General features: G+C 37.9%; 3 protein-coding genes across 5 annotated transcripts; 2 read left to right on the top strand and 1 right to left on the bottom strand.

Moving 5' to 3' along the window:
• The first annotated feature begins 2,955 nt into the window (after window positions 1-2,955).
• LOC124635296 (cuticle protein 16.5-like) lies at window positions 2,956-3,697 on the top strand. Its single transcript, XM_047171163.1, has 2 exons — window positions 2,956-3,008; window positions 3,344-3,697. The coding sequence occupies exons 1-2, from the start codon at window positions 2,997-2,999 to the stop codon at window positions 3,608-3,610; spliced, it is 279 nt and encodes a 92-aa protein (XP_047027119.1). The 5' UTR covers window positions 2,956-2,996; the 3' UTR covers window positions 3,611-3,697.
• Window positions 3,698-6,085: 2,388 nt separating this feature from the next.
• Window positions 6,086-12,879, bottom strand: LOC124635019. Of its 3 annotated transcripts, none has more exons than XM_047170756.1 (3): window positions 12,661-12,879; window positions 9,359-12,559; window positions 6,086-9,067 (listed from the first exon to the last, which is right to left on the bottom strand). In XM_047170756.1, the coding sequence occupies exons 2-3, from the start codon at window positions 11,572-11,574 to the stop codon at window positions 6,376-6,378; spliced, it is 4,908 nt and encodes a 1,635-aa protein (XP_047026712.1). In that variant the 5' UTR covers window positions 11,575-12,559; window positions 12,661-12,879; the 3' UTR covers window positions 6,086-6,375. The 3 variants fall into 3 exon arrangements, with proteins under 3 accessions (XP_047026712.1, XP_047026711.1, XP_047026713.1); XM_047170757.1 differs by having other exon boundaries at window positions 6,921-7,098; window positions 7,353-12,559; XM_047170755.1 differs by having other exon boundaries at window positions 6,086-12,559.
• Window positions 12,880-14,259: 1,380 nt separating this feature from the next.
• On the top strand, window positions 14,260-15,627 carry LOC124635347 (proline-rich protein 2-like; the record flags this gene model as incomplete). Its single annotated transcript, XM_047171226.1, has 1 exon — window positions 14,260-15,627. A coding segment is annotated over one exon (1,368 nt), but the record flags the coding sequence as incomplete, so codon positions are not given.
• Window positions 15,628-16,116: the final 489 nt, after the last annotated feature.

Below are 16,116 nucleotides of genomic sequence, written 5' to 3'. Positions count from 1 at the left end.
TCCTCAAACATTATTTTGCAAAAAAAAAAAACGTGTTCGAGATAGTGACGTCATACCGGGAACGTATTTCACACACAGCTTCACGGGTGATTGACGAAATTTCATGCGCGACGCTTTCACAAAGACGAATGTTCAAGGGGCCTGAACATAATTGGTTGTAGGCGTTCTGTGGAATTTGTTTAAAAATATATTAGAGGTGGCTACATTCGTGTATGTACTCGTTGAATGAAAAACAAATGCTTATCGGTAGCTAAAAATACGTATGTTTGAATGTTCTCATACAGATACGATACAAAAATGACGTCGAGTAATTGTTCTATTAAATTGATACATTAGAGTTTACTTACAGTAAATAAATTCACATAAATAAAAAACTTATTTCAGTTATTTTCAATAGATTCTTAATGGTGAACGATTTCTGCTTATTCTATTTGTGTAACATACAAAATTGGAGCCAAATCTCATCCAGCGAACGTACAAGACAACCTTTACACATCATCTGACACGTTCAGACGTATGTGACTATGTAATCGCTTACCGAATGTTTTGTTTGTATCCAGCCGGGCTATTGTCTATACAGAAATGTTTGCCAAAATTAGTTGAAGTGTGGGCTTCATCATACCAATATTATAAATCTGAAAGTCTGTCTGTCAGTCATGCGTTTACGCCAAAAATTAAACCAATTAAAATAGGCATGATGACAGTAATCAAAAATCATTAAAATAATATATTTATTAAATTAAACTTGAAGCTTGGAATATAAAACGCGCATTGTTTTCTTTATTAATAATGTGATTAATATGTATTTTTATAAAATAAAATTACGAAATAAGGCAATCCGCCATGATATCTTGAACACCAATCAGAGCTCGTGACGTCATTTTTCAAAACAACTCGCGCGAACGTCACATTTCGTTATTGTGAACTTCCACTGCGATCTTTGTTTTTAATTAATTAATTGTTTATAACACGAGTTATGGAGCCCGGATTTATCAAGGCAAACAGCGCTGATTTGCCTAGAATTGATATCATAATGCTGGGAGAGTTTTTGGCATCAAATAAAGATTTTTGTTCAGCTGAATTTAGAAATGTTAAAACTTCCATGTAAGTATACTAGTTTAATTAAAAAACAATGAGAGATGAAACCTAACCTCGAAATAGTTATTTACATTATAAACTATGCTAGAATCTAGAGAACTATGTAATAACTTACATCAAAGTGATCTTCACAAAAAAAAAGTTGTACCCTGGGCAATATTGCTTTTGAATCTCGCCTTGCAAGTTTAAGCCACTTGTTTCGTATTTTTTTATTGTGAGGAACGTACACAAATAATTTATCAGGAGTTGTTTTGGATGTGTTCTTACACTGGGGGACCCCACAACACCTATGCACTTTCGAATTCATATTTAATAACACAAAAAACTTGCACGAGCGTTGTTTACTGGCGTCTTGTAATTTCAGTCGTGACGTCACAAGTGACGACATGACACTGACAAGCGTTTTCGCGCCGGATTCAAAGTGGACAGAGAAAAATGCAATTATTTGATAAAAAAAACTTCGCATTTTCTTAAAATTAACAATTTTTCATATGAAATAGACGTATACCTACATCATACAAAGGAATTTTAAAATTTGTCATCATGCCTATTAGCCACACTGTTAAGAGCCTGAGAAAGGACATAGGCTACTTTTTATCCGCTTGAGAGAAGTTCTCACGAAATGTGAGTGGAATCACGTGGAACAACTAGTGTAGGTAACTAAGGCTTAGGTACAGTACTACAGATGATCATAATGAAAGTGTAATATGTAGATATGGTATAGGTTATCTATCGCATAAGCTGTTTATGTTCTATAAATAGAATGTTTTAGTAAATCGCTTGCGGTTTCATCAATCTAGCTAGTGATTTTCGACCTATGGCTACTTAGTGCCTTGCTAATCTACCTATAGGTTTGCAACATGCCCCAGTACACAAGTTAATGTAACAATTCATTAATTGTCGCAATAATCGCATTCGATTATTTAGTAGTTATTGATAAATTGTTTATATTATAACTCTCTAGAATTGGGAATAATGTAAGAACATTTGTTTGCTTTTAGGACGCTGTAAATGCTGTTAAAAGTTTGAAAGCTATGTATGTTTCAGCTTGTGGAGCATATATTTCAGCGGATGATTTTTTAAACATTTTTATAATTTTTTCATGGTGGCTTTACAAATAGGACTTTGAAAATGTGACCCTGGTTAAAATAATAAGCAATAAACTCTTTTTATTGATTAAATATTGTAAACAAGTTAAATATAAATACTTCAGTTATTACGGTAAAAATATCACGTGGACTTTGGTATCGGTCTCGTCTTTCTAAAACTTCAGATTTTTCATTTATCGTGACTTTATTTACAAAAGCTATACAACTTTTTTAATTGGTTATTTACCATCATGCTGTTTTGCTTGCAGTTTCCGACCTTTATAAAAGTTCAGTTTAAAACTTTTAGAAGCACGTTTAGCCTAAATGAATGGAAAGTTTCTTATTGATTATTATATCTGAGCGTTCGATACGTGAGAATTTTATCTGTGTAAAGGAAAATCATTTAACTTGGCACATATTTACAAAAGCACAAAATGCCAACACATGAAGCTATTTATAGCCTTGTACTACTTTTAGCCTATATTTTAACCAAAATAACTAAACCAAAGCTTCCTCTTTCTACCTACACATCTATTCCTAATTTATCCTTATCTCAATCTTACAAATCCAGTGAAAGATTTATAAGTACAAGACAGCAGCAATAAAATATGGGGACTGTCGTGAATTCCGATGACTCCCGAAGGCATGCACTTGGTTCGCTGCTCACGCGTCGATCAATGCCAGAGACTTCGCCGAGGATGGCCGGTTGCAACACCAACTGCTCACGCGACGTATATAACGTGAACGCGAAGTACCGAACAGCACGAGTCCTGTTCTATCAGTACTAACATCACCAACCCTCCTAGCAAAATGATGAAGTTTGTGAGTATTTTACTTTTTTTTCTGATGTATTTTGTGTGAAGTGAAAAGTTCGGTTCAGTATAAAAAGAAAGTAGCGTTGTTGTAAAAAAATAATAAGATATAAATAGAACTTGAAATTAAAGCTTCTAATGCCGATAATAGAAGCAATGTTGACCAGTCAAAGTAATACAGTAAACTTCATTCATTATCATCAAGTCATTATCATCGCCTCAATTAATTACATACTTGCAAATAGGCCTCTCCCATCAAAATTGCTGGTTGGGAGCAGCCTGTGTCCAGTGCTACAAATTGATAATACAGCTAAATACATATTTTTGCAATTTTCTGTATTCCAGATCGTTGTCCTCGCCGCGCTCGTCGCCTTCGTCGCCGCAAAGCCAGCGCTGGTGAGCGCACCTTTAGTGGCTGCAGCTCCTGCCGCGGTTGTCACGGCAACCAGCTCACAGTACTACCACCGCCTCAACAGCGGGCTTGCTGCCTACGTCGCTGCCCCTGCTGCCTACGTAGCCCCTGCTGCTGCACCTTACGTAGCTGCCCCTGCTGCAGCACCCTACGTGGCTGCTCCATACGTCGCCGCCTCAGCACCCCTCATTGCCTATTAAACAAATGAACCTCGCTTCGAACCCATTGTGATACTACGACTTAATTCTACACTGGTTGTTGATAAATTAAAGATGTTTTGAAGAGTTTATATGTGTATTATTTCATGAATTTATTTATTTGTGGGATCAATTTAATTGACAATCAAAAGGCAGACCATATAATTTGAAAGGAAGAGTAACTACCTACGTTGTCTAAGAAGCGACGACACGACGTAACAGAAATAGTCTTAAGGTTTTTATTGTTTTGTCACAATAACATTTGTGACGATTATAATGTGTAGTGAAAGGTGACGTCGAAGTACTAAAAATAATAAACCTGAAATATTTTCTAACTTATCTAGATCTAACATAAATAGTTATAGAATAAGACATAATAATATAACCAAAAACACATATCATTTACAACTGGTTACACTAATTTTACGAAACACGTGACTAATATTAATACCTAAATTAACATCAAAATTAATTTGTGGGCACTTCAAAGACGGCTTATAGAAACCGTTTAGTTAGTTCAATCAAAAATAACTTCGGCGAATCACTTATACATCGTCAATACTTGTACGTGAGTCAAAATGAGTAAACAGCACTATGTAGGCTTCTTTGCTACTTTTTTGTATTGAAAATATGTACTAAAAAATAAATATTTCCGTACACAATGAACTTCATACAAAATTCCTTTTTATAGCTAGTCCAATCTGTTTATTTTTTCGTTTATGTGACGTATTTGCGGTCGATGCGTGCTTACCGTTGTCCTACTGACTTCTTCAACTTAATTGATAATAATCTGGTCCTTAATATCATTATGTTTTTTTTTTTATGTGCACCTTCGGCTACTTTGGTTATGTGTGGTAAAGTAAAGAATTTACTGGAATTGAATTGCTGAGTTATTTTAAGATTGAAGAGACGGCTTCATGAGAAGATCAGACCACACGAGTCACATGCTCGGCCAACCTATTTGTATCCAATTTCCAAGATACATACGTATGTTGGATTGGGCTACCAGTTAAACCGGGTGCAGCTGAGAACCAGCGTTTTATACGAAACAACTGCCTGTCTGACCTCCCGAACCTTTGTCCGGGCTACCCCATAGCCCTTGGAAAGACCCACTTGCATCCAATGACTTAGCAAACTGTCCTATTTAAACAAAAAGTAACACCCTTATTTAGGTTAACAAATAACTCCGTTCAATAAAGTAGATTACTGGATCGTAATTAAATGATTTATTTGTTCATTGAAAAGGTTTTTTACTGAGCGTTCAGTCGAGACATTCTTATTAATGTTAATGGTACAAGGTCTTTTGAGGGAATCCGGGATTCGTCGTGTTTTGTTGCAAAAAGTAGGTCTAGGTTGTATGCCTGTCTACGGTATTGTACACCGAAATGATAGATTGATATATTTGAGGATAACACTAGCTAGATGTCAGGTTTCTTATTCAAGTGCTCTGAATGTTTTGAATAGGTGATAAAAGTTATGTAGGTCGAGTTTCTCTATCCTTTGTTCGGCTAAAAATTGTTTGCAATAGGCAGAGTAAAATTATGTAGATCATGCATTAAGATAGAAAATAAAGACTTTTTGTTTGGAACAAGCTCTTATCTATTGTTTACAACGACATGTTTTGTTACTAAGCTGCACTCTTTTTAAATGGGTATGAAGATAAAAATCCTAAAATAACCTGGTAACTTTATTACTGTTTTATTTCTAAAACTGTCCTTTTTATACGAATAAAGTAATTGCTTCTGTGGCACGCCTGCTCAGATTCTTATAGCATCGCACTCGTACAAACGGGTATAGAATCGTTGCGCCTGCGAGTATTATAAGGAAAGCCCACTAACTAGCGACGGTTAAAAGCATGAATCTAAACTATTGCCAGGCGTCTTTGAGACTTGATATACCTTTTTTTTTTTTTTTTAGCGACGTAAAATCATCAAATGACCCCTCCCGCTGTGGGTTAGCAGCGGTGAGGGAGTGTCAGACTCTTACTGACTAAAATCGTCGTGTTCCGTCATAGGCCTTTTATGTACCAGGGCCGCGGTATCTCTTTCGAACAACCCGCAGCCCCGGCAGGCCTTGGCCCTGCTGGGCCCCGCTGGGAGACTTGATATACCTCTAGTAGTATTTTCTTATAAGAATTACGAATATTCAGTATTCTATGGAACAGTACTAGTATTGTATGGAATACTTATTATGAGAAAATGATTGAAAATACCTTTACTCCTACAATTTCTTTGACACCGTTATTGTCAGCCATGCTTACACTGAAACTAATTAAAATATTTTAAGTCACTCAGTCGTTTATCAATTTAATTTATTCTAGTAAAATCTAGATATTTGACACAGTTTGAGCAAAAACAAAAGAAACATGAATTGCCACTGCCAAGTTAATTTATCACAAAGTATACATATTTACATTGTAGTATACTTTCAAGGTTGTTGGAAATATTATTTATCAACAACTGAATGAAACGACGCGTGCCTCTGGTACAAACTGCTTATATTCTTAAGAAAGTAATTAGTTACATAGGTTTCATAGTTACGACGTGTGGCGATTGGCGTTATACAAAAATATTAGGTTAATCACGACGTGTGCACTCGTCCGGTGCCGATGGCGAAAGAGAACGGCGCGCGGCCCCGGCGAAGCGACGCGGCCAGCGGCCCTCCTCCCGCGCGTCCCGCATCCCCTTCTCGCACTGCACGGTGGATCGGTTTGGCGCGCCTGCACAGTGTGCGCGTTAACATCCTCCCGGGCCTTGATAGCACAGCTATCAAGCAGTTGAATTTGGGTCGATGTCATCTCCAGGTATGATGCAAAACTTGTGGACTGCCCTCTTGACAGTCCCTCTCGATGTGAGGACGTCGGCGACTCTGCTGACGCCATCTGGTCCTTGGTAAAGTTTGGTTATGCGGCCTAGTCGCCAGCATAATGGAGGTAGGTTGTCTTCTTTGAGGATGACCAAGTCGCCTACTTTGAGTTCCCGGTCTGGTCTCCGCCACTTGGTCCTCTGTTGGAGTTCGGCGAGGTACTCTCGGCGCCATCGCTCCCAAAACTGTTGCCGCAGCTGCTCTATACGCTCGTATCTGTTAGCTCTAGACTTTTCAATTAGCAAGGACGGCACCGACTTGAGTGGCCGCCCGATTAGGAAGTGCCCAGGGGTTAAGGGTAGGAGATCGGTTGGGTCGGATGAGAGAGGAGATAGGGGACGGGAATTTAGGATAGCCTCTATTTGTGTGAACAACGTTGCAAGTTCCTCAAATGTTAAGGCTGCGTTGCCAGCTATTCTCTTAAGATGATGTTTGGATGATTTAACCCCAGCTTCCCAAATACCCCCAAAATGAGGTGAATATGCAGGGCTAAATTTAAATCTAATGCCTTCAGTACTGCCATACTCTGTCACAGCCTCGCGACTAGACTTAAGCACTCTACCCAATTCATTGTTAGCCCCTACAAATGTTTTTCCATTATCTGAATAAATTTCGTAAGGTTTTCCCCTTCTCGAAACAAATCTCCTAAGGCACATTAAAAAACCTTGAGTAGTAAGGTCACTAACGAGCTCCAAGTGAACAGCTTTAGTTGTAAGACAAACAAATAAACAAAGGTAACATTTTGATACTCGACTACCTCTACCTTTTCTACTTGAAATCATGAACGGACCTGCAAAATCTGTTCCACATGAATAAAAAGGAAAACTAGGATTTGTCCTTACATTAGGAAGGTTACCCATTATAGGTTGAAGTGTTTTACCTTTAAATCGTATACATACTACACATTTTCTTAAAATACTACGAGCTAAATTCCTACCACCTATAGGCCAATATTCTTCTCTTATAGAAGATAAAAGTAGTTGTGGTCCGGCATGAAATAACCTTAAATGCTCATGTCTCATAAGTAATTTAGTAAAACTATGTTTGGCATCAAGTATAATTGGATGTCTTTTTTCAAAATTGTAATTTGTATTTTGTATACGACCACCCACTCTAAGTATACCATCTTCATCTATGAATGGTTTTAGTGGTAGCATTTTGGATTTGTGATGCAGTTCTTTATTCGTTTTAATTGTGTTTAATTCGCAAGAAAATGATTGCACTTGGCAACACCTAATTAATGTTTTTAGGGAATTACAAAGTTCATCTGTGCTAAGACAACCTGTTAGCTTATTAAAGTTTTTATTTTTACTATATTTGCAAATAAAATTATTAACAAATCTATGAACATAGGCCATAATTCTTTTAAGTTTAGTAAAATTTGAATATCTAGTAAAATCTAAGAAATTAGTGTCTACACTAGTAACCATTACTTTAAGTTCTGGTAATTCTAAATTTGGTACACCTTGCTGAGGCCACTCACTTGGGTCCCTTCTAAGAAATGAAGGTCCCTCCCACCACAAGGATGAGGACTGCAACTGTTGTGGAGTTACACCTCTTGAGGCTAGGTCAGCAGGGTTACAGTCAGTAGGCACATGTCGCCATGAATAGTCTGCTGTAATTTCATTGATCTCATTTACTCTATTACGAACAAAAGGTTTTAGATGCTTATATTGAACCTTTAGCCAACCAAGTACTACCATTGAATCGGTCCAAATAGTTTTACTGATAATATTACAACGTAGTGACTCTAAAACTTTTGCACATAACCTTGCTCCGAGTAAGGCACCACACAGCTCCAAGCGAGGTATGGTGGTTGGCTTCAATGGAGCCACTCGAGCCTTGGCACATAACAGCTTAACTGTAATTTGATTATTATTATTAGTTGTCCTTAAATAAACACAAGCACTATATGCATTCTGTGATGCATCTACAAAACAATGCAGCTCTACTGATATTGGCAAGTCACAGATAACATTTCTTTCCAATTTTATGTTTGATAGATCTGAAAGGTTTTTTGTAAATTTAATCCAAGAATTCTTAATATCATCAGGTACTGAATCATCCCAGTCTATCTTAGCGCTCCATAAATGTTGTAATATTATTTTGGCAGTAATGATACATGCACACAAGACACCTAAAGGGTCAAAGATTTTACAAGTTGTAGATATTATTGTTCTCTTAGTAATATTTAATGAATCTATATTTATGTCTATAGGAAATGTAAACAAATCTACTGTAGGTGACCAATTCAACCCTAGTACACATGACTGTTTAGTTAGATTTAATGTATTATTATTTACATCATTTTCAAATATTTTTGGACAATTAGTGCGTATTTTGCGTAATGGGAATGATGCTGAACTTAATATTTCAGTCACAGAGTTATAGATTTTCAATAGTTCATCTTCTGTAGATGCTCCAGTACTTAGGTCATCATAATAAAAATCATTCTTAATTATATTAGCAATAGACATATCTGTACATTCTTCAGCTAATTGCAATAGACATCTAGTACTTAGGAAAGGTGCTGAAGCTGTACCATATGTTACAGTGTTTAATTGTAAAACTTTAAGTGGTAGAGATGTATCTTCCCTCCACAAAATTAATTGTAAATGACGTTGTGACTCATCAATAGAAATTTGTCTATACATTTTCTCTATGTCACCGGTTAAAACAAATTTGTGAGTACGAAACCTTACCATAATATTAAATAAATCATTTTGTATTACTGGACCTATCATCTGGATATCATTTAGTGATTTTCCAGAGGTTGTTTTTACTGAGGCATCAAAAACTACCCTTAACTTTGTTGTTTCGCTTTTTTCACGCAATACTGCATGATGAGGTAAATAATTACCGAACCTTGGACGCTCTATTTCTTCCAAATGACCTAAATCTAAATATTCATTAATAAAATCTACATATTGTTTCTTAATATTAGGATTCTTATCTAACTTGTTTTCTAAACTAAAAAAACGCCTTTTGGCAATATTGTATGAATCACCTAATGCTTCCTCTGGTGATTCTTTCAGTGGCATTTTAACTAAAAACCTACCACTTGGCAAGCGACTTGTATTTTGTTTAAAACTGTTTTCACATGCTTGTTCTTCAAGCGTGTAAGATATTTTATTTGAAGGCAATTCTTCTACCTCCCAAAATCTTTGTAATGAATCATGAATATCATCCTTTATAATACTACAATTTAAAACATTAATATATGAATTTTCATGTGACAAATTAGACTGTCCTATTCCTATAGGGCCAGTTACTAGCCAGCCTAACTTAGAGCTTTGTAATATAGGCCGATGTCTACCCAATCCTATTTGTTGGGTACCTACTATTTCCCAAAAAACGTCTGCCCCCAATAACATATCAATATCGGAGGGACAATGGAACTCAGGGTCTGCAAGGATTATGTTAGCCGGCAGCCCTAAACTTTTAACATCAACTTTTAGTGTTGGTAAACTACTAGTTATTTGTGGTACTACTAAACACATCATTTCTAAGTTAAATGATTTATCAATACATGAAAATAATTTCAAACTACACCTCTCTGTAATGTCACACTGCACATTACCAATGCCAGCGATACGTATTGGGTTTGAACATTGTGTCTGTAGACCTAGCTTTATTTTGAATTTATTTGTAATAAACGATGATTGACTACCTGTGTCAAGGAGAGCTCGAGCACGGTAAGAAATATTATTTTCAGGATTTACAATTTCCACTATAGCTGTACATAATAGTACCTGACTTGCAGAGACTGCTGAAAGTGTTGTGGGTAAAGTATTTGAAGGTAAGTTATTATTATTTGTATTTGAACTACTACTACTACATCCTACAGTAGAATCTTTATGCAACAAAGAGTTATGTTTCTTATTACAATATTTACAGGAACCTTTTAGGAAGCAATGTTTTGCAGTATGTCCACTTCGCAAACAGTTGAGACATAATTTCAACTTTAAGGCTGTATCTAACCTAGCTTCAGTTGACATATCATTAAACTTTGAACATGCATGCAAATGATGACTTTCATGACAAATATCACATGACTTTTTGTAAGAATTGTTGTTACTCATTGAACTAACAAAAGACTTAGAATTAGAATACTTTTGCTCCCTAGGACCTTGTGATTTATAATTATCATTCCTACTTATATTTTGAACTTGTGTTGTTTCTAAAACATCTGCCCTGTTACGCAAGAAATCATTGAATTGCTCTAAAGTAGGTAATTCTGGTAACCCATTTTTTAATTCTTCCCACTTTCTACTAGTGGTGCTATCTAGCTTTGTGGACACCATATAAATAATTAAAGCATCCCATTTATCTGTTGGCTGCCCTAAAGTATTTAGTGCTCTTAAGTTTTTTGAAACTAAATCAATTAAGAATCTTAAAGCTTTGTGAGATTCTCTTGTTAAGACTTCTATATTAAATAATGCTTTTAAATGATTATTTATAAGTAAATTTTTATTATTATATCTTTGACAAACTAAATCCCATGCTACTTTATAATTGTTAGATGTGAATTCTATTGATTTGATAACTACTAGTGCTCCTCCTTCTAAGGATGACCTTAAATAATGAAACTTGTTTATGTTAGGAATATTTTCATTACTATTAATTAAACTGTCAAAAGTGTCTCTAAATTCCAGCCATTTAAGGTAATTTCCATCAAAAGATGGCAATTTTATTGTGGGCAATTTTACTGAACTAAACCTATGACTACATTGACTATTATTTACACTACCATATTCTGACTCATGCTTTTGATGTTCAGTTTTTGAAACACTCGCTGATTCATTTATTTCTTGAGCCAATGCGATACACTTATGAAAATTTTCTTCAATTAATTCTCTCTCAGCTAACTGTTCCTCTAAATCTGAGCAATTCAATTCAATTTCAGTTTGCAAGGTATCAAATGTACTTAATAAAGTTTGAAATTTCTCTATTTTTAAAACAATTTCTTTAGACTGCAAGCTACTAATTGGAGTATTTTTAGATATCTCTTGTAAATAGTTGTAGAATTTTGTAACTTGGCCTTTGATGGCACTACGTTTTCTAATAGGAACTTGAATCTCTGACTTTTCACTTTCACTCATTTTGAATAACTCACTAACACAATATTTTTTGTAATTAGGTACAAATTTAGTTAAAAGAATAAACTACCTAACACTTTAGAGGCAACAATGAATGGGTAGGCACAGATTACAATAGAAACTCAAAGCCGCTAACTCACGGTAACCTTTTGAAGCTGTGACAGCACGAAGTAGGCAGCACTCACCAGGCACCTGCGCTGCGATTAGTAGACAGGCCGCAGGTAGCTAGCAGTTGGTTGAGCGAAGCACATGCACATTCACCGCAACTGAAATAGTCGGCAAGCTTTGGTATAATAACTGTATTAATTGTTGCGCTAGTTAGGAATTTACTTTTATTAGGCAATAGGCATGTATTTTGGTAAATACTTAGAACCAAAACCTCAATTTGCAAAATTAATATGCTTATAGTGCATTAGGCGTAGGTACACTTTTAGTGTGTACAATAAATAATTATTAGGTGCATTAATATAGATGCTTTTAGATTAATTAGGCGTACACGTAGTTTAGGATGCACGATTTAAATGAAATTAAGTTTAGGCTATGCAATTTCACACACGCGGCACAAAATGGACTCGCCCACTATAGCGTCGTAGGTTAGAAAACGCGGCACAAAATGGACTCGCCCACTATAGCGTCGTAGGTTAGAAAACGCGGCACAAAAATAATGGACTCGCCCACTATAGCGTCGTAGGCTAGAAAAGCAAAATTTGTACCATTTTGAATATAGGCAAGCTAATTAACGAATAGTACCTAAACCCGCTAGGCTATTCACACAAATAAACACTAGGAAAAGGATAGGAAATAATAGGAAACGAGCAACTTCCCTCGGGTTAGACCTCCGCCGTCTGATGCCGCCTGCTGTTGTAGTCTGCGTCTTCGTAGAACTCGTGGTGGTGGTACGGCGTGGTCCGCGGAGACACGTTGGCTGCACGTGTTGCCGCCGTCCTCACTTAGCCCGCTGCGCGCCGCTCGGCGTAGATTGTAGGTTCTTCGAGTTAGAAAATATTGTCATAGACGGTCGCCAAATGAATGAAACGACGCGTGCCTCTGGTACAAACTGCTTATATTCTTAAGAAAGTAATTAGTTACATAGGTTTCATAGTTACGACGTGTGGCGATTGGCGTTATACAAAAATATTAGGTTAATCACGACGTGTGCACTCGTCCGGTGCCGATGGCGAAAGAGAACGGCGCGCGGCCCCGGCGAAGCGACGCGGCCAGCGGCCCTCCTCCCGCGCGTCCCGCATCCCCTTCTCGCACTGCACGGTGGATCGGTTTGGCGCGCCTGCACAGTGTGCGCGTTAACAACAACCTTGCAATAAACAAATCAATAAAAGCCCCAACATTGCTTCGAAACTTCTAATCGATTTATACAATAATATTTACGTTTATTTTTTCTAGAAATTTTTATTTCTTTGTAAATTCTTTCTTTCCTGTCTTCTTTCTTTATTATGTGTCTACAAAAATTTAAAATAAACACATAAACAATCACTATAAATTGTAAAACAACCACATAATAATTATGATCCAATATACTCTACTTACTTTATTTTTACCTGTTTAGTGGGTATAGAATTTATGAGAAACTTAAAGAAAAACAGTCAGTTTTCATACGAACATCGCGCGTGGTGAAATCGGATTGAAAACAAGACGTTCTTCGGTGGTTGGCATAGCTGCTAAGTCAATGGCATGACATGCGCGTCGAAAACATAATTATTAGTCGACAATATAGAATCATTTTTCTGGGTACCTATATGTTTATTCTTTCTTTATAGGATTACTTATTTTTCTTCTTAAGATGTGTGTAGCTAGTATCAGAATTGTTCACATACTGGGTAAAGCTTTTGGCAGAGAATTGTAGCAACAGGTGCTAAAAAGTTAATAGTTCGAGCCGACAACTTAACTACCTGCCCCTCGGGCGCTATCTTTTAAGCTACTTAGGAACCGATAAGGATTCAAAATAGAGAACCTTTGACAGTCGGTATATATAATCAGGATTAATTTTTTAATTTTTTTATCTTTGGGATTAAGTTTTCAACATCTCTGTATGAAACTATTTCCCCCCTTATTTCAACACCGAAATCCCTCCTAAAGGAAAACAAGCACATCAAACTTGAATGAATTTTCCTCATCAGTCGGACTAAAGTATCTTCAGCAGTAGAACCTAGTCAGTATATGTTGAAACTGTGAGGTGTTCACCCGTCTATCTAATCTGCAGCAAATCTGCTGAGAGATTACACGAAGCCGTACATAGTAACCCGCCAGTACTCATCGATTGCTGACCAATATGTCAATTAAGTAACCTTAAGTAGGTTAGTGGAGCTATAAATAGGCAAATACGAAATTACGAGTGTTGTGGTGTACGCAGGTACTTTCCCAATGGGCACCGTTTATTATTCCCACGACGTTTTCAATACGATTTTTGTAGCCATCAAGGTCCGTGTCCTTACCCATTGTACCATTAGGTATTCCGCGACACCCGCCACGTTGCCTCACCACGATGCAAAATTTGTTACACCTATATAAAAGAGGGGGTCCAATATTCTAACGCCCGCATTATAATATCAAAAGCGGCCAGGAAAGGTGGCCTTCAAAATGATCCCAACGGTAAAGTCCTATTGAGTTCATATAAAATTAATAAAAATATAGACGTTGCGATTGGCCTTTTATGTAATATGAAATATTTGATTTCAGGTTTTGCTGTTATCGTCGATATGTGGTCTGGTGACCAGCTCGGGTGTGCATGGCGACGGGTTGGCACATCTGGCTCCCATAGCTATAGGACCCGCACCAGCAGCTGGAGCTCCGGTTGTGACGGCTGCTAGTTCACAATACTTCCAGAGAACCTTCAACCGCCTCGTAGTTCCTCAAGCAGTAGCACCAGTGGCACCTCCACCACTGCAGCCTGTTTTCACGGTAGCCCCGGCCCCCCCAGTATTTGTGGAGCCTACCAGAGAAGTGCCTGTCGCCGTGAATCCACCACCAACCCAGCCAGCTCCAGTTCATCCTAATGTTGCAATAGCCGTGGCTACAGCACATGCCGCTGCACCTGTCGCCACTATATTGCTCCCGCCATATCCTTTTGGATTCCCGCCAAATTTTGGACTGATCCCTCAGGAACAGCCTGTTAATGTACCTGATGAGAATAACAAAGAACCGACCACTCAGTCAACAACGCAAGCTGAGGTGACGACACAAGAGCCAGAACAAACCACGCCGATACCATCGAATAGTGATGACAACTTTGTACAACAGGCGTTGCCTTCCAATGAAGATGTAAATTTCAACCAGTATGGTCCACCCCTACCACCTCAGGATCAACAGTTCCCACCTAATAACCCGGGTCCTCAGTTCCAGCCTAACCAACCGCGTCCTCAGTTCCCGCAACAACAACCCCAACCTCAGTTCCCACAACAGCAGCCCCGTCCGCAGTTCCAACCACAGCAACCGCAACTGGGGCAATTCCCATTACAACAGTCTCGGCCACAGTTCCAGCCACAGCAATCTCAGGGACAGTTTCCACCGCAAGAACCCCGTCCTCAATACCAGCCACAACAACCAGAGTTCCCGCCACAAAGGCCACAAGGACAATTCCCACCGCAACAGTCGCAGCCTCAGTTCCCGCCACAGCAGCCGCGGCCACAGTACCAGCCACTGCCACAAGCACAGCAACCACGTCCTCAGTTCCAGCCACAGGCAAGACCGCAACAGCCTCATCCAACATACGGAGCACCTCAACAACAGTGGCCTCAACAGAGACCTAGGCCTCAAAAGCTGAAGACATCAGTGGAAGTTGTCCCAGTACCGCTAGCCTACATCACTCCTCCTCCACCTCAGAAAACTCACGCACACGTGAAGGTAGTCAAACATATTTACACGTTTGTACCGGCAACTCCTGCTAAAATTATTGTAAGACCTGTCGTGCAAACGCGTCCTCTTCGTTTAGTGAAAATAAAAAAAGTTCATTCCCAGAACTTGCGGGCTAATGCCAGAGATATTGAAGTCACGACTTTCAGCCCATTTCCTAGGCCCAACATTAAGCCGCCTAAAGTATAATTTATGAATAAATAGTCAATTGTACACTTGTTAATAAACCTGCACATTGTAAATATGGTTAAGAATGAGATAATATAGATATATTTATACTTTTGTATATGATGTTTGTTTTATTAATTACACTAAACATTCCTATGATGACATTGTTTATAGCGTCGGTCTAGGCCAACTAGACATCAGTTGTGCAACTGTTGTTGCTTGGAAGACGTGTGCGCATTGTCAATGACACTGGACCTATAAAGTAATGTAACGAAAGTGACATTTGCATGACAAGCAAGGGGTTTTCCATGAATTTATGATCAGGTTATGCGACATGATCGTGTACTTGTAATATTAATTTTGATGGAACATGTCCTCATGCATAACTGTAAGCAACATGGTGAAATCGGATATACTCGCAACTACTCTCGTCAAATAAAGAAAACGTAGGAGCGTAAGCTGTGTAAAAGCTCTTATAAGCAAACGCGGGTAAGTCTTCAAAGCATATAC

Source organism: Helicoverpa zea, chromosome 12 (genome assembly GCF_022581195.2).
Source record: "Helicoverpa zea isolate HzStark_Cry1AcR chromosome 12, ilHelZeax1.1, whole genome shotgun sequence".
Lineage (NCBI taxonomy): Eukaryota > Metazoa > Arthropoda > Insecta > Lepidoptera > Noctuidae > Helicoverpa > Helicoverpa zea.
This window is presented reverse-complemented; position numbering and strand designations above follow the sequence as displayed.

Bases quoted from the DNA above. Each gene is read 5' to 3' on its own strand.
- LOC124635019 (XM_047170755.1), bottom strand. From the start codon at position 11,574: ATGAGTGAAAGTGAAAAGTCAGAGATTCAAGTTCCTATTAGAAAACGT.